At 42.6% G+C, this 18816-nt stretch overlaps 2 protein-coding genes across 3 annotated transcripts in view; one reads left to right on the top strand and one right to left on the bottom strand.

Annotated features, from left to right (window-relative positions):
- Window positions 1-18816, top strand: part of DOCK1 (dedicator of cytokinesis 1) — a 264360-nt gene that overhangs the window by 105113 nt on the left and 140431 nt on the right. The window lies entirely within an intron of this gene.
- Window positions 1-18816, bottom strand: part of INSYN2A (inhibitory synaptic factor 2A) — a 40487-nt gene that overhangs the window by 19810 nt on the left and 1861 nt on the right. Inside the window, exon 2 of the mRNA XM_023930037.2 lies at window positions 7267-8425. Coding sequence (XP_023785805.2) covers window positions 7267-8420 — 1154 coding nt within the window. The 5' untranslated portion in view covers window positions 8421-8425. The remainder of the gene's footprint in view (window positions 1-7266; window positions 8426-18816) is intronic.

Raw genomic sequence — 18816 nt, 5'->3', positions numbered from 1 at the left:
TCCTTTCCAACCCAAACCATTCTGGGATTCTCTGATACTGGAATCAAGGGGGAAAAATCACAGTGTTCCCCCATATGGTTGTGTCTGTTCTCTTCTGGTTGGTTCATGCAGTGATTAATGGGGCACAGATCATCCCCATCATCATCCTCTTAGGAAAAGAGGCCCAAACACAGTTGGGAATGTTTGGAGGGATTTCCAGGCTCCCTTGGAATGGCAGTTTTCCTTCTTGTTGACCTGGAGCACTGATCCCTCCATGACATGCAAAAACCATCCCAACAAAGCATCCCAAAAAGCTCAGAATTGTCCCAGTTTCACTTCACTATTTTACTAACCACTGTTTAACAGGGGAAAAAAGGTTCCATGGCAGGGAATTACTCATCCATCTTCAAAATTCCTCTGTTTTGTCAAAGCTCAAAGCAAAACCTGGAGGAGCTGTGGGACAGTGTGGACTGGTTTTGTCCAGGTGTGAGTGAGAACAGTTCCAGCAGTGAGCCAGAGGTGGGATCAGGGAGGATGGACACATCCATGCCTGGGAATTCCTCCCATCAATTTTCCTCAGGCCACAGATCCCAGGATGTGTGGGCTGGGAGGGACCTTAAAGATCATCTCATTCCAACCTTGAATCCAGCTCAGCTCTCCATCATCTCCCAGTTCTTCACCTTCACTTTCCTAAATGTGCTACACAGGAGCTTTTTTAAGCCTGTCCTAAATCTGGAACCTGGCGTAGCTGGAGCCTCTGCAGCTTAAAAACAAAACACCCCGATCTTCAGACAAGCCTTTTTCCTCTTTATTGCCATTTTTCCTCAGTCAGGATAAGAGATAATTGTACCTTTGTGCAAGCACAGGGGCTCAGAAGGAGGTGTCAATTAGAAATCAGTTGTTTCATCTCCTGGTGAAGGAACAGCAGCGAGAAATTTAACACTGTAAAGCTCATTTTGGTCCCATTTTTACAGGCTCTGCATTCTGATAGTGCCAGCAGCCAAGCTGCAGTTATTAAAGGATTATTCTAATTGTGAAAACATGATAATTCCTTACCTCTTTTTAAAAAAAAAAAACAACAAAACCAAGACTGATTTAGCAGGAAAACTCTCCTTGCAGGTGTATGATTTGGGCAGCTTGGTGACATTGGGAAGCTTCTGATCCATGGTAATTCCTATGGATATATTTAGCAAAAACACTGTTTGATTACACTTGTTTTTAGTCTTTTATTAATGGACTCCATCAGTGTTTCCAGCTTTGAATTGTGGACATTTGCTTTAATTTGCCTTTGTGTCCCTGCAGCCAATCTGCTGGAAAAGTCCTGAACCTTAATTTCACTTTGAAGCTGCTGATCCCGGGCTGGAACAGGGAGTTGTGGTGGGGAATGACATTTCTTCTTGGTTTTTAAGTCCAGTGAATAGCAACCAGATAGAAATCAAATTATTTTTCTCGGTATTTCAAATAAGTTTCCATTGAATTGTGCCCATGCAGTATATGCAGATAAAAAGCTGGACTATATTAGCAAAATAAGTTCTATTTTCTAAGGTTCAGAACATTCCTAGTGGCATTTTTCTGGGGGAGAAAGCAGAATATTAATGGCAAGTAACTTTGCTGAAGTGATTATTCCTTTTTTTTCCACATTTATTCCACATTCTGGTTGTTGTTAAGTGTTCACTTTTCCCTTATTTATTTTTTTTTCCTCATTCCCTTGCTGAAAGCCTCCCACCACTCTGTTCCTCACAAAGGATTGATAGAAAGTGGCTCTGACAGCAGGGTTATTTAAGAGCTCTCAATCTTCAATGTTACAGTACCCAGGTACTCTGAATTATTACACATTAATGTTCCAGGATGTCTGTGAACTGTGAGACTTTGCCCTTTTTATCCACTCTGACAATCTGATCTGAAACTTGGATTATCAGCCCCAGAATAAATGTGTCCAACTCTAATGAAAAAACCTATCAAAAATATAAATCTCATCCTGGTTTGAAGGCCTGTGAAATGATGTGCCCTGAGATACTCCTGGTACCTGCCTCTGGAGATCCAACTCCAGATGGGTTTTAGGGAGATAATTCAGAAAGAAAAAAAAAAAAAAAAGTGAGGTTAAAAAGGTGAAATTTGAGTTTAAAAATGGAATTTGAGGTAAAAAAAAATGGAATTAGAGGTTAAACCTTGGGTGATGTTGGATATTGTACCTTCAGTGATACTGGATATTTCAGTGATCAGTTTTATATCGTCAGCTTTCATTGCTTGGTTGGTCTGGGATTTTTTTACAGAAGAGAGTTTTAGGTAAGAGGAGTCAAGGGGATCCCATGGGCTGGGAGCAGGTATTGGAATAACCTCCAGGGGTTTTGGAATAACATGGAATAGTTCCAGTGGTGAGGTGTCAGTGTGTGCCTGCTGTGTTCCAGCTTTGGGGAGCAGGAAAGGGCTGGTTCAGAGCTTGGAAAACCAAATTTCTTAAAGTGAGGGAAGGTAAATGGACTTTTGGTGTCTCAGTAATGCTCCTGCTTTGGGTTGAGTGAGCAGCACTCAACCATCACTGGCCCAAGGATCACAAGATCCACGGAGCTCTGATTTGTGCTAAAATTACTCCTTTTTCCTAAGGTAGATGTATCCAGAGAGATTTTCTGCCTCGGGAAGGTGGATGGTTACAGTTTCTGAGGTGTTTGGGTGTGTTTGGGAATGATCTGTAAGTGATGCACACCCCAAAATACTGCAGCTCCAGTGACAGAAAAGAAGGAAGAATTTAGGGGGTGGTTTCAGGGATAATGAAATGAAAATGGTGATTCAGAGGTGATTCCAGACAGAATGAGTGGATGTGAAAAGGTCACAGCAGGAAATGAAGGCACTCATCACAGTCCTCTTCCCAAACTGCTCCTACAGCATCCCAAACCCTGGAGTCTCTCAGAATATGACACAGTTTGTGCATCCCAGATGCAATTTGCTGCATTCTTTCTGCTTTTCATGTATTTATTTCTAGTGAGCTGTCTTTTGTAGTTAAGCTTATCTATTGTTTCCCTCCATTTCCAGGTTTTCTCTCAGAAATGATCCTGTTAAACCTTCCCTTTGCCAGGGCTGCAATTGAAAAAAAAGCAAAACAAACCAAACGAGGGGGGAAATCCCAAACCAAGCCCTGTCCTGTCATTCCTGCAGCTGGCACATCGCTCCCAAAGGCTGTGCTTTCAGAGGCTTTGCTCTTGTAAACTCCTTTAAACTTCCTTTTCTCCAGCTGTGAAATAAGGAGCTCCAGTTTGGAAGCTGGGGGGGATGGATTGAGCTGGACAGCAGAGGTTGGTCCTGCCTTGCTCTGTCTCCCTGCTCTGAAGAGCTGGGCTGGCTCCTGAAAGGGAGCAGAGCAAACAAACTCAGGCAATGATTGCTTTGTCTCCCTGACTTGGGTTTGCCATCACTGCTGAGCAGGAGGATCACTCTGGGTGACCTTGAGGACCTGGTGATCACTCTGGGTGACCTTGAGGACCTGGTGATCACTCTGGGTGACCTTGAGGACCTGGTGATCACTCTGGGTGACTTTGAGGACCAGTGCTGGCTGTGCTGCTCAGGCAGGACTCGGGTGAGGATGCTCCCTGCTCTCCTCTTCTTGGGTGCCAACCTCCATCCACACACACAATATGGGCCTATATGATGCTCAGGAATGAGAATGTGAGGCACAGAAATCCCTTAGTCATTGAAAAACGTGCAGTGACATTTAAATTCCATCCATGACAACGTGTTCTCTCAAAGCCTCTTCGAAGGAGTTTGTTGAGAGCTCTTTAAATTCCTGAACCACTGCTGACTAATAGAAGAATATAAATTAGCTCTGAAACAGGTTCATTTAACTCTTGTCTAATGTGTAGCATTTGGCCTGGCAGAGCCAAAATACTGTCACTTGTTTTTGTGTGGCAAATTGAGCACTTTGTTTATTAAAATTGCTGATTTGTTGTATAATGAGGAGGGCCCAGATTACTGTTCCTTCCACGGGAAGGATTTAAAGGGCAGGTCACTGCTGTTCTACAGCAGCAAAGTAATTCTGATTATGTGCTCATCCTCTGTTCTCTATTTCACAGATCTTCGTTAGCCAGGTTTCAGAATGATTAACTTGCATTTTGCTTGCAGTCCTGTCAGCCTTAGTGATTCTCACGCATTTGGCTTCCTAAATTCTCCTCTGAGCACAGACAAATATGTCTGTAAAGTGAGATTGCTGATAATTTATCAGAATAAAACCAGAGAATAAAGCTGGGTTTGTGTTGTGAAGCTGCACCCTGCATCATGTAATATTCAATGCTTTTTTTAACTCTGAGCTGGGACTCTTAATTGAAGCTGCAGCTCTGCACTTGCTTCATGCATGACTTAAGGCATCCAGCAATGTTTGCTGGGATGTAATTGGCTTTTTTTGTAGAAGCTTCCACACAGAGAGGTGGAACAGCCATTTTGCCAAAGATTTAGTAAATAACGAGGAACATAACACAGGATTTTAATAATGCCCTTTGATATTGCGAGGGGGATCACAGTTTTTGTATTTCTCCTCCTGCTTCAGTGGCTTTCCCCTTCCCTTCAGGCAAAGTTGAGTGCTGGCTGTTGTTGCTAATTGCAGATGATGGAGCACTGACATTTTCAGAAGCACACACAGATGATGGGCACCCAAAGGATGAGACTGCTGCCTTCAGAGATGCTGCTACAGTTCTGCTGGCATCAACTCATTTAGTGATGAATTGCAGTAATAGCAGTTCAGGACCTACAGCATATTAGTGAAAATGAATCCACTGAGCACCAGTCCCATGGCACTGTAACAGCACTTAAAGAACACTGATTTCCTTAAAGGCAGAAAAATCTGATTAAGAAATTTTAGTTGGGGGCTTTGTTTTTTGCTTTTGGTGGTTTTTTAGGTTTTTTTTTCCCTTTACCAGCAGCATGTTATTTGTATTTGTTCCTTGTAGCATGTGCTGTTCTAAGGAATTTAATGTACATCAGAAAAGTAGATGAGTTCCATAAATACAAAACGTCTTTTACTGTTCTAGCAGATGGAAGATGCTACAATAAACAGTAGAACTGCTTTAAATTCTTGATCTAAACTGACCTAAAACCTGGTTATAACAGGAAAAGAAGCTCAACATGCTGGCACTGAGGGGATACGTAATAGTTTACACAGGGTCTGTGGCAAAGATGTTGTAGGATGAATGCAGCAATTGGCAAGAATTATTCTAATAAAAGGATGGGGCAGCCTATTATTGCAGGAGTTGTGTAATTTGAGGGAGCTGGGGATAAAGACAGGCTTCGTGTTAATGATGTGTTGGTGTTTGCAGGAGAACAGAGTGTTCTCCCAGCTCTGCAGAGAGGGATCACTGCGGAAGGTCCCGAGCACAAAGCTGTGCAGTCTTCTTCCAAAGCATCCAGCAGCCACAAAATCAGAGGGGTCTGGAGTGCAGGGATGTGAAAATACTCAAGTGTGCATCTCCCTTCTTCTCCTTCCCTCCCCATCTGGACACTGTCCGTGGGCAGCAGGGTCTGGGACATGTCTGGGGCACGTGCAGGAGCAGCTGGAAGTGGCTCCAGGAATAAAGCAGTGCTAATAAATAGGCTCTTCTTGGTCAAGTGAGTCTTGTAAACTCCAATACATGAGTCTGAGATGCTGTAAAGATATTCCAAACTGGGATTTTTGCATAATTTCACCATTTTAGGGCTAATACAGCTTTGTAAGGCTGACAGCTGCAGAGAAATTATTTGCAGACAATCCTGGCTGGTTTGGCCAAGATCTGTTTTGTGCCAAGGGCAGCGATACACTCCTAACGTTGGCTGCATTAACAGCTCTGCTCTGTCAGGGCAAAGAAAAATCTGTATTTGCTGTACCTGTGGCTGTACCATCTTTGGGAAGGATAAAATCTGCATATGTAACTGTAGGGAGGAAGCAGAGGATTTACAGCAGGTGACTCTGGGGGTGACGTGGGTGTTTGTGCACTCAGGGTTCTCGACGAGCGAGCGATGAGTTACGATGATGATGATGATAATGATGATGAAATAGTTTTCTGTATTTTGTGAGTTGAGAAGCAGCTTGGCACTTCCCAAAGCTCCTGCAGTTTCTTGAAGTTAAGAAAGTCAGGGGAATTATTTTTCTGAATAATAATTTTTTAAAAAAATTGAATGATAGAGTTGTTTAGGTTGGAAAAGATCTTTAAGATCATAGAAACCTGTGTGGCTTTCAGGTAGGCCAAGAAAGGTCACAGTCTGAATATCCAGGACTTGATAATTGATCAGGATGTAAATAACAATATAACAGCTATAAAATAACCTCAAAACACAACGGCTGTGTTGACAGCAGGATCCAGCTAAGATGACTTTCTAATGCCAAACATTTTGAGTTGAAGGATTCACATGATTTCCACATTCATAAAGAAATTTAAGATGTACCTTTCTGACTGAAAAGCAGGTGCTGTTTCAAGTAGCATGAGCTGTTGGTTTCTTAATTTTGAAGTCCTGATCTCTTCTGGGCAAATTGTGATTTAATTACAGAAGTATTTCAAACCACAGAAACAGCACACATACATTTTGAGCTACATTCCCTGAATAAAGATGAGGGAACTAAGGTAAGTCAGTCTCCAAAGTGTTTGTTAAGGTGATAAAAGATGGGTTGAACTAACCAGGTAAAGATTAAAGGTTGTACTGAGTTATAGTTTCAGTATTTTTAATGCCTTATGGATTGATTTAAATAATGACAGTTAGGGATGAACACTATTTTATTTCTTTCTGATTGGGTTTGTTGTATATAGAGCTGTGTGAAAGTTACGAAGAAGATTTTGATATTCAAAGTTTCCATTTCATTTCCTTCTGAAAGAAATACCATGAAAAATTCAGGTGAAAGGAAACCAGACGAGATTCATATGCCATTAAGGGAATTACATTAGGAGTTGTAATAATATCCCTTAATCTTAAAAAGGTAAGTCTCTTACAGAATTAAGGTTTTGCTGCTGCTTTTCATGCCGTGTGAGGAATTACGGCTAATGCAAGTTGCTGATGTGAAAACATCCTCACTAATCCTGTTTGGAGAGCGGCTCGTTCTCCTTAGAAAAGGCACAAGAAGATGTAATATGGGCCCTTCGTTAAATAATTACTTAATTACACCCTGGGACTGGCAGATAGCAATCTGAATGCTGCTGGCAGGTTTCTCCTAAAGCAGCAAAAGTCCGTGTGAGGAGCGCCACGTGCGCAGCGGCAGGGGCGCATTGGCATCAGCAAACTCAAGGTGGAAAAGACATTTCAATCAGCTCATACTCATTAAAAAAAGCTTCTACTCACCCTTCCCTGTGAGCTTCTCCCTTCTCTAGCTCCTGTATAACACCCAACAACACTTTGATGGTCTCCTGACTAGAGCTGATCAGGTTCTCCATCATCTGAAGCTGCGCTTTCAAGTCCACAACTTCGGTGTGAGGCACGATTTGTTGGCATTCCTGGCTCACGGCCACGGCCGTCCGGCAGGGCTGGCTCTCCTCCATGGGCGCCACGTTGACCTGCAGGCTCTGGTCACTACATTCGGGCGCCGGGCACTGCGCCCGCGCCGCACAAACTCGGGCATCTCCGGCCGGGGGCTGCACCCCGTTCAGCTGCACCGTCCTCTTGTCGTCCTCCTCGGGGCACGGCCCCCAGTCGCCCAGGCCGGGCAGGTCGGGCTGCGAGGCCGGCAGGTAAACCGTGGCCACTTCAGTCTTGAAGACCCTCCCGTGGAGGGGCTGGGCGGCCTCGTCGCTCCCCAGCCGCGCCGCCGCCGCTCTGCCCCGGCCGGGCGGCCGCGCCGGCTCCTCCTCGCCGGGCTCGGCCAAGTTGGGCAGAGGAGGCGGCGGCTCTTTGGGAGAAGTGTGCAAATCGCTGCTTTTCCAGGCCTCGGCGCCGTCGTCGTGCGCGGCGCGCTCGGAGATGTGGGAGATGAACTCGGCCGTCTGCAGGCTGCCGGCCTTCCTGCCCCACGCCGCGGCCTCGCCCGAGCCCTGGCCCTCCCTGTCCTTCACCTCGATCAGGAACCCGTTGTTCTCGCTCGGTAACGTGTCCACGGTCGAGGCGCTTTTCAGAATATTCCCTTTTTTCCTGTCCAGAGGGAAGGTCTGGTAGCACTTCTTGAGATCAGGGGAAGTCTGGACTCCTGTGCTCTTGGTGACGTTGGGGATGGACCTGCGGGCGGGCACCGTCATGTACTTGCGGTAGGCCGTCTTGTAGGAGATGGCCTTGGCCTCCCTCTTGTCGGGGTCCTGCGTGGAGGAGGTGGAGAGCTGCTTGTCCCTCTGCTCGTTCTGGGCCTCGCAGATATCCTTGAACCTCACCTGGAGGGCTTTGTTCCGTTTCTTGATCTGCCGGTTGGGATCCAGCGCGTATTTCATCTCCAGCGCCAGGGAAGCCGCGGGCTCGACGTCGCTGTCCGAGGCGGTGAGTAAGCATTTGCTGGGCTCCTTACTCACCATGATGCCTGCAGCCAAAAACAGGGTAAACAGCCTCAAGTTATAACAGAAATGTTACTTTCTCCCCTTTTTTGCAATATTTGAGCCACGTTCCTGTGATTCCGCTGAAAACGGCTGCGACTCGTGACCGACGCGCTCGATTCCGTCAGGTCGCAGCCCTTGGTGACTCCCTAGAGATTTGTACCTTAATGGTGCTTTTTATCTCCATCTGTTGTGAATACCTGCTCCCTCAGAGAGGAGCTTTCCTGGGGACAGAAAGTTTTCCACAAATGTTTTCCCAGGATAAGAAATGTCATGCCAGGGCTTCCCAGAAGCAATTTCCTTCAGGAATATGTGCTCCCAGGAAGCCAGTCCTCTGAATTTACCTGATAGTTAGGAAAAACTACAGGGAAACTGAAAACTGAATGTCTTTGTCCAAGTGAGGAAAAGTTGAAAGCTCTGCCCACCCTTACTCCTCCTTTAATGCAAACATTTAGTAGCAATAAGTGTCAAACTGGCATTATTTTTAGCCATTTTTAGTGTGCTTGCTTACCAAACACGATTTTGCTGTGTAATGTATTCAGCGTTCTTTGCAAGGAATTAATTGGTCGTTAGAGGTGTCATTATTTGGATTTTTATAAAAAATTTCCACACGGCTAAAACTAAATGCAGATTAATTATTACTAGCAAATGGTTGGTAGTGCTGGATGCATAAAATTTATGAATTAGTGAAGTTTTGGAGGAAGTCAGCAGTGCATCAATTAAGGTTTTGCTTCAAATGCAAAACAACTCATCCTTTCCTAGAAGCAGTAATGTGCCTTTACGACACAGCTGCTTATCCCAAAAGATCCTAAAGCACTAAAAACCCTCCAAACCTGTGATGATTCACAGAAATTAACTTAATCTGCCATTGAAATACAAGCTCCTCCTCAAGGAGGAGAAGATGCCAACTGCTTAACAAAGCATCTACCCCCAAAAAACCCCAAACCCCAGTGGTTGTACAGATCATAGGGGATCTGGAGTAGCTGCATAATTAAGATTTCATTTTTATACCTCGTTTGAAGTTGTAATTTTTACTTTCCCTTTGCGCAAATTTCTCCCTGAGACTTGCTGAATTACCAAATTCCCACTTAATCCAAACATTCTGCATATATCTCCTGTTGAAACCTTCAGAGGGACTTGGGAGAACAATGTAAAACAAGTAAAGGGACTTCCAGGTGTACTTGAAATATATTTTTAATTAAAATTCCTTTGTCTATTTAATAAAGTATGTGAAACTCATGAAGAGTTAAGTGCCATAATAGCATCTGTTTTAGAAAGCCAACTCAGGGGCACAAGGGAATGAATCCTTGACTAGTCCATATTTAAAGTAAGAAAGCTTAATGAAGAAATCATTTTCAGAGGAAAACTGAATGTTTATGAGGTTTAAAAGTAACACTTCCCTAAAGATACACACAGATGTGCATGGCACAGAGCCCAAGGTCAAAAATCTCACAAAAACGTGTCATCACTTAAAGTTTTTTTCATGTTTTAATTCCCTGGCCCCGGTAATTTGTGAAGAAGGAACTGAAATATTCTGGAATCCCCCTAGTTTGCCTTTTTCTGTCTGACTTGTGATGCTCAGGGAGTGGTGAAGGAGCTGCAGTCCTTGGAGAAGGGGAAGAAGTTTTTCTGTGACTCTGATGTTGTGCAAAGTCTGTAGAAGAAGCAAAAAGAAGGGAAAATTCAGAACAAAACCATTTAAATAAGGGAATCTAAGATTCCAGATCCCAGTTTTCAACTGGATATTTTATATATACAAACCTAGGATCTGATACCAAAGTGACCAAATCCCTGTTTTGGGGGAAAAGAGAGAATAAAACGGAAATTCTAAGGAGTCTGAAGATAAAAGTAGGGTAGAGGGGTAAGATGAGTTATCCCTGTGCCCTTAACACATGAGGTACAAATAGGACAGATTTTGAGGGGAATAAATCAACTACATTTGAATGTCAGGAATTTTTTGTTCCAGTTGAAACCCTAAATAAGGAGTTGGCTGTGGGGGAACATCAGTGTCCTGTCCTGGCCTGTTTGGGCTGTATTTTAATTGTGATCGTGTTTGTGAGTGAAGAGATGCCTTTATTTGAGGGACACTGTGCAATCAGAGCAGGTAGGGAGTAGAGGCATCCATTATTTTATCTTTCTAGGGCTGGAATTTAGGAATGTTTTAGTGAAAAAGGTGCTGGCTAAGAAACAAACCTGCTCCTTTGGCTTGCAGCTGGACCACATTAAAATCTATTGTAAAAACTGCTGTCGAACCCCAAAACTCTGCACTTCAGATTTGCTGGAAGCAAGTTTTCCATAACAGTCTGGTAAATGAATGATTTGACAAAAAAAAAACAACAAACCCTAAATACAAGAACACAACAGACATTACAGCCATTAGTTCCAAATCTGCCAGTGGGAAGTTTCTGAGCTCCCAGGAAACTGTGGCAAAAATGAAATGTTACATTCACAAAGATGTGAAATATTCAGTAACTGTGTCTGAAAAAGCCACGATTTTACCCAAAAAGGCTACAAAAATTGGCTGTTAGCTCTGAAAATCACCCTTTAGAACCATCTCTTAGGATTCCCTGGAGTTGTCAAAGTGAGTTTTTGGGCACTTGGTTATTTGACAGCAGGATCCATTAACATGCAGTTTATTTTCAAATATTGGCTTGATATTTCATTAGTATGTGTGACCAGTCTCAATTTTCAGATTATTTTACCTTCCACTTGAATCCCATCATTTTTGGGGGCTGCAGGATGGATAGCTGGGTTGGTTTGGGATGACTTCCCATAGAATCCATGGGAATTCCATTCCATTCATCACCCAGCTGAAACCAGGAGTCCTCCAGAGTAGATACATGGGGAACTTTATTTTGCAGTTAATTTTAAGCATGTCTTTAATAGCCAATAAATTGATTCTTCACCAAATTGCTTGTCTCCCTTTCCCAACTGCACAGGCCTGATTGATTTAGTTGATACAGAGTATTTTATTCCCACTAGTAGCTGGGAGTAATAATTTTAGAGATATCTGTGATTAAGAATGACAACAACCAAAAGAAGTCGGTATTTTTTTGAAGCCTTGCTCGGATCCCGGTGTCTCTTGAGGGGAATTCTCTGTGCTCAGCTGATAAAAGAACAGTTGAGCAAAGAGTCAATTGTGAGTTAAACACTTCACAGGGAAGAGTTGATAAAATATTTCCTGTTGGCTTTCATTGTTGGTTTGGACAAAGTGTTGCCTCCTATTTTGGTTTATTTAGGCACTGCCACAGCGCCGTCTCTGCAGGAGTTTTGGATACTTCAGGAAACTGAAGTATCTGAGCTGGAGCTTCTCAATTTATGCCTTGTGCTGTCAGGGGGGTAATAAAGCCTCTGCATTTGAATTTTAGTTGCAGATGCCAATTACATGCAGATAATGGAGTTCAACTTTTTATCTGTACTTACTCCAAACAAAGAGCTGAATTGCTAAACTAAATATTTAATTAATCACAAGCTTAGTTTTGGGGTTTATAGCTTTGATTGGTTTATAAACTTGTGGCTGATTACTCTTAAGCAGCATCCCTCTATGTTTGAATATGGAAATAAATATAATAATAATAATAATAATAATAATAATAATAATAATAATAATAATAATAACAACAACAATCATAATCATAATCATAATAGTATTAATAGTAGTAGTAATAGTAAAAATAGTAACAATAGTAATAATAGTAATAGTAGTAATAGTAGTAATAATAGTAATAATAATAATAATAATAATAATAATAATAATAATAGTAACTAAAAAGTGATGCACAGAGAAGCCTTAAATCAGTATGAAATCTTCAGGGTAATTATGGAAACCACCAGTTAGGTGGCACAAATCTCTGCAGGACCTTCACTCTGCATCCCAAACTCTGCAAAGTCACTGCTCTGGGAAGAGAATTCCAAAGTGGAATTTCCAGACTGGTTGGTTAATGAGGGGAGAGGAGAATTTGGAACTCACCTTGCAATTTCCATTTTATCTCTGTCAGTTTTATGACACAGAAGCAGATTCAGGATGTGTTAATACGCAGAGTGGGCTTAAACTTTCCAGGTTCTAAATGCAGATGAAAGGCACAGATTTCAGTCCTTGGGTTTCCAGAGCAAATGAAGGTTTTGGAGATGCAGCTGGAAACATCTGTGCACGTATTAAGAGTGAACAGGAATTTGTGGATGGATGGATGGATGGGCTTAAAATAATGCAGGGAATTGTAAATAATTGGCTTTTTGCATGGAAAGTGGGAAGTGATCTGCAGCATCTTTGGGCTTCTGGATATTTCCAGGCTGGACATTCTCCTGAGAAATCCCCACTGCCTCTGATATAATTTTTATATGCCTAAATATCACCTTAAGCCACTTACTTTGCAAAAACTATTCGATGTTTATAAGTTATAAGTGTATCCATGGAATATTTATCCAATTGTACTGTTAAAAATAAAGAGCAGAAAGAAACTCAGGTTTACTTCATAGAAACAAATCCAGATTAGAAACCTAAGATTAATCCTAAATATCCCATACATTTTTACTTCATTAAATGAGTATTTTTATTCATTTCAAAGGAATCTAATTGTTAATTAGCTGACAGTGTTGTTATGTTTGAAACATAAAAAATTATTTAGTATCATCTTAAAAGTAATGTCCATTAAAGAAGACTGTCATGATAAAAAATGTTGGAAAATACAAATTATCTTAGACAGTTATTAATTATAAAATTTGCATAAATTTTGCCTGTGTTAGGAATTTTTGGAGGGTTTTAATACAAAAGGACTGAAGAGAAATTCCGACTTCCAAATAAATCTGAAGGTGCAGGTATTTCCAGTTTTTAGGGAATAAAAAGTACTGATGAGAGGATTATTAGAAAAACTGATGGGGTAGCCCAGCCTGTCTTTATTTCATCACAGAGTCGTTCATGTAGAATAACAGACTTAGCAGTGCTGCTAAATGTCAAACCAGTATTTTTTTACCTCTGTTTTGAAACCCTGAGGCGCTGAACTTGAATTTTCTCTCTCTTGAACTTCCTTATTTATTGCTCAATACCGAAATCATCCGTACTGCTGCATTTCCAAGTGCCTTGGAAGTCTTTCTTTGGAATTATCAGGATTGTGAGGCACTGGATTTGTCTTTTCCCCTCTCCCATCCATTGGCAGGCTCTGTATAAAATCATAGCTAATGGCTGAGATACCCAATAAATGCCTTTAAATGCTCTTGTGAGCTTCAGCTTCAGAACTAAGTAGCAACAAATAAAACGTACGATTTAATAAGCCTGGAGACTTTTAGATAAAAGAGGAATCTACTGGAGGATAAACTACTTAAAATTTTCCTTACAAACCAAGCCAGTTTTCCTGAATGCAGCTGGTAGAGGCAATTCTCTTTAATTTTGACATCTCTACTATGCTTTCGGAACACAAATTTTAATAATACTTAGGTTTTGTTGCTTCCTATATTGTTCCATGCATGCAATTAAAAGGAATCCATTCAACGTGATAAAATTCTGGAAAATCAGGGTTATTTTCCCCATAACAGAATTTTGCAAGGAATAGCACCATTAACAGGAGATTTGCACTTGCACTAAAACCAGCGTAGACTTATGGGGTGAGTTAATAACTATTAACTTCCCAGTGGAACAAATGCAGTGTCACAAGATATTCACTCCCTGTGAATTCAGAGTGTTCTGATCTCAAACATTTGCTGGGATTTAGTGGACTGGAAAAAATAATGTCACCGTTAAAGAGAGCGAGGCTGATTTTTCTCCCTGTGCTCTGCAGCTCCGAGGACGAGAGGAGGGAAGGTTCCTTCAGCATTATTTTGCCATGTAAATCTGGGCAAGGCTTTGTCCCTGCTCCAGGGGGAGGAGGAGGAGGATGGTGCTGAGGATGGGTTGCTAGGAGAATCCCTAATAGTTCTGTTCTCACTCTCCTAGCTAGCCAAAAGCCACAGGACTTGCACTGGAAGGTTTTTCATTTTTATGGGACTTTCTGGTAAATAATTTAAAGGTCAAGCTGTTACAAGCAAGGGTTTAAGGCAGTTCCTTATTGGCAATACTGCTGAATACTAAGTTTAATTGTTCTTAGTTGACATCAATAGGTTTTTGTGGGTGTTTAAGGAAAATGACAGGGAAAAAGCAGTGCTGCTCTTTAGCTTTGACCAACAGAGTTGTAAAACTGTCAGAGCTCTGCACAGAGGGATCTGAGTGCTGAGAATACACAATCATGGAATGGTTTGGGTTGGAAAAGACCTTAAGATCATCTCATCCCACCCCTGCCATGGGCAGGGACACCTTCCACTGTCCCAGGCTGCTCCAAGCCCTGTCCAGCCTTGGATCTCAGGGATGGCCAGACTGTGAGACCTACAGAAACTGCAGCTGGTTTTGTTCCTTCATCAGAGATGTTCAAGCGTTGGGTGAAGGGGAAGAAGCAGATGAGCAGGTCCCAGCTGCAGCCTTCGATCCTGCATCCTTAATTTCTGCTCTGCAGATCAGAGCATTCCCTTGGGAATGCAGGTGATCCCATCTCCTGGAGCTCCCTGCAATGGGAGATGACAGTGACATTCCTGGGGTCGTGCTTGTGAGCCATCAGAGCCTTGTCAGCTCTTCCTGCTTGGATCAGGATTCCAGGCAGACAAGCTTGGGAGGGTGTGAAGTGTTGTTAAACAACTCAGCTGGGTAATTTAGGTCTAAAACCTGACATCATTAGCAGGATGCTAATTGGAGAATAGGATCTGTCTAGATGTGTTTCTGCACTCCACTGCTGGCAGCAGCCAGCACCAAATAAGAGCTGTGTCATTTGTCACCTCCTTGAGGAGCACATTCCTGAAGTTTCTGGTTTCAGGCAGGTTCTGGTTCTGCTGCAATTCTGAATTATCCGTGTACCGGTGGATCTGAGCTTGCTGGTGCTGGGGAAATTGCACAGATCCACGTGACTCCTGCTAGAGCATTGTACAAAAATTCCCATTAGTTACCCAAAAAGAGCTTTAGTAGAGCAAAAAGCTTCAGTTGCTGAGGGGAATTACAGTCCCTAAAGCTGCAAAGCTTCCTCAAAGCTGGATCTAAGATGCTTTTGAAATACTGGGAAGGAAGAGCCAAATTCTCCTCAGAGTGTGAGGGGAAGTTGTCCTAAACTCCCCAGATCCCAGGTTCTCATCAAACAGGAGGACTCTGATGGAAATTGCTCATTCCAGGGAACACAGTTTTGGTGCCATGTGGGAAGAACTACGTGAGGAATGAAGAGGGAAGCACACACAGTGTTGTGGAATTGCTGAGTTTGTTGCTCCCAGGTTTGGTGGACCTGGGAAAACGTGGAATAGGATTTAGAAATAAACCTGGTGTCCCTGCCCATGGCAGTGAATTGGAATGGGATGATCCTTAATGCCCTTCCAGCCCAAACCACCCTGTGATTCTGGATTGCAGCATGGGTTGTTTGGGATAGGAATGATTCGGAAGTTCATTAAAGTAATAATTAAAGACCCTCTCAAGGATATTTTTTGGCTGGGGAAGGCACCACAACTGGCCACCAGACAGATAACTTGCATCAATTTTCCTGTGGCTTTGTGTGCTTTTATTACAAATCGGGAATGCAGGAACGTGCCACGTTCTTCTCAGCAGCTTGCTCAGCTGAAACACACGGATTCCTCTGGAATTCAGCAACTTGGGCTCAGTCTCCAGAAGGGATCAGTGTTATCACTGTCAGCAGGCAGTTCAAGCATAATTTCTGCTGAATTACTCTCTCCAGCAGTGGGATGTTTTATCTGTCTCTTTGTCAGCTCCGTAGAGATATCGCTGTGTTTTATTTGCCGATGGCCTTGATACACAGAAATGTATTCAACTGATGCACAAATTAAATTTCTGTACTTGTGGGTATCTCCTCATTCATTTCTCTATTTGCAGCTGAGAATAATGAATATAATAACAAAATGGGCACGAGCAACCAGTTACTAATGGTTGGAAGGAGACTTTGAGATTGTTGTAGATTTTGTGCTTATTCATAAATACACCAAAATTAGGGATTTTATTGAATTCCCTCTTCTTCCTTTTCCCAGGAAGTTACTAACCAGACCAAAACTACTTGATGTGTTATGAACTTTTAAAATACAGTCCTGAAATGGGACTGTATTAAATGGGTTTGTCTTGAGCATCAGAGAGCCCCTGTTCCAGCTTTTAAGAAGTCATTTACACCGTGCTTGGGCTTTATAAGCTTTGACCTCACCAAAATTGTTCCAAGCAATGCAATCACAGCCTTGACGTGAGAACTGGGGAAAAAAATGTAAGAGGAGAAAAAGGCAGCTGTCAGACAAGCAGGGAAGGTGGGCAAGAGCACAAAAGAAGTGACTCCTTTTTTTGTGAGCTTGTGACAATTCCTCCTCGCTCAGACCAGATGGAAGGAGCTTCCTCTGCTTTTGTTTTTAAACTGGTTTAATTTGGTATCTACGTGGGCTTTATTTATAGGATTGCTCCAGCAATCATGGGCAGGCAAAAATAACAGCAGCAACCTGCTTCTCTTGCCCATGGATGTCACAAACACGAGTTAAAGCTGGGGTTTCTGAGATGATTAACAACTATTTTTGATATGGGCTGAGTCTGAGACCAGGTATCAGCAACTCTGGGGAGTGGGACATGGTAGAGCTCCTGCACTTCCCTGCCAGGACAGAAACCTCTTGTAATGATTTAGAAGTTTGGCTCTGCATCTAAACATAGCAAGACTTGAAGGCCTTCAGTCTTTTTAATCCTTCTCTGTTTAATTCAGACTTGGAAAATGGCCCTTACTCCTCTATACTCTGTATCAAACCCAGTGGATTTAGCTGGAAAAACTGGAGCAAAATCAGGCCCCGCTGATGTGCTACTAAAGGGGGAGAAAAACAGGCAAAGAGGACACCAAATGTTGCTGTTTGATCACTGAATTGTTATTTTTCCACACAGGTCTCTTTGCCTGAGAGACTTGTGCTGGGATATCTTAATGGGAGCAATTTTCAGGCACGGATCACCCTGACACAGAGCAAAAGCATGAACAGGGTGAACTGTTCTCAGGAGTATTAATGGATCATTTTTCTGCCTGAATGTAGTAAAATTGGAGTAAACCTCCAAATGGGGATGTGCCACTACAATAAGAGAATGCTCTGAGCACATTCTCTGTGGTCAATAACAATTTAAAATTGAGTGTCAATACCCAGGGAGTTGTACCTGTGTGTGTTCAGAGGTTATGCAGGATTTTCTAAGCAAGCACCAGTTTTCAGATGGCTGAATGTGGAACTCCCACTGAATTTACCACTCTGAGATGATTTTTTTCCTTAAAATACGCTCATGATTTCATTTTCATAAAGCAAATTTAATATGCAAACTGATTAGTAAAAATACAAGGGAGTATTGGGCTATAAAATAGATTTGTTGCTTACATGTTTTTTAATATCTTAGACAAATTTTCAGCAGTTCTTTAAACCGTGCCTGTCATAAAGCAGAATATGAGAGCTTTTTATTAATAGCTAGTTCAGATAATCACGTGAATTTTTTATGGCCTCAGGTATTCTAGATTTACTGTCATTTCCTCAAGTGGGCATGAATTATGGGACTACACATGCCTAGTTGTCCCTGTCCTGTGCTTGGACAAGGAATAGCCTTGAGGCATCATAGCTCAAGAGCTCTGTGGAGGTATCCTTACATTTTAGCAGGAATTTTTGGCAAGCTCACAGGTTTCCCTGACCGGTTTCCACATCAGTCACGGCAAAGGACCGGCATGACTAAGTTCACTTTTAAATCCTCCAGAAGCAAACATTAGTGTTGGTATTTCCTTGCCTTGTGTACAATCCCTGGTTTGGGTTTTTGGATGGCCAGGCAGTGTGCTGGTGGTGAGCAGCGGTGTGTGGCCGCTGGAGGTGACGCACACTCCGTGACTCGGCACTTGGGCAGCTCCTGGGCTTCTTCACCACATCTCCCTTCCCTGTCTTCCTCTCCACTCAACTTCCCACTCTGTTTTCTGAGTTAATTATACCTAGATCAGAATGTAGAATATGCTGTGTGTTCCCCTGATGCAGAAATGCTCTGTCAGTGCAGTGGTTAAGTGGGGAAGAAGGCAGCGAGGATCTTGGAGCTCCTTTGTGAGCTCAGTTAGTGCCAGGGTGCGCTGAACGCTGAGTGCTCGCCCTCCTCGTAAGGAACTGAACACTTTCTCTCGTGCTGCTCCTGCCCAGCTCATTTCTCACGTGTCAGTCCCAGGGAAAAGCACTGATTCCATCCAGGATTAGAATTATCTCCAGCATCTCGTTAAAAACATCGTTGATAATGACAGAGTCCCAAAGAACAAACATTTTTCATCAAGGGCATTGTGACATCCTTACAAAAAAGCCCTAAAAAAAAGCTCATTTAGTATCAGCTTTCCCTATCATG

Source organism: Cyanistes caeruleus, chromosome 8 (assembly GCF_971803275.1).
Source record: "Cyanistes caeruleus chromosome 8, bCyaCae1.hap1.1, whole genome shotgun sequence".
NCBI classification, from domain to species: Eukaryota; Metazoa; Chordata; class Aves; order Passeriformes; family Paridae; genus Cyanistes; species Cyanistes caeruleus.
The sequence above is the reverse complement of the archived record's forward strand: the minus strand, read 5'-3'. Positions and strand labels throughout refer to the sequence as shown.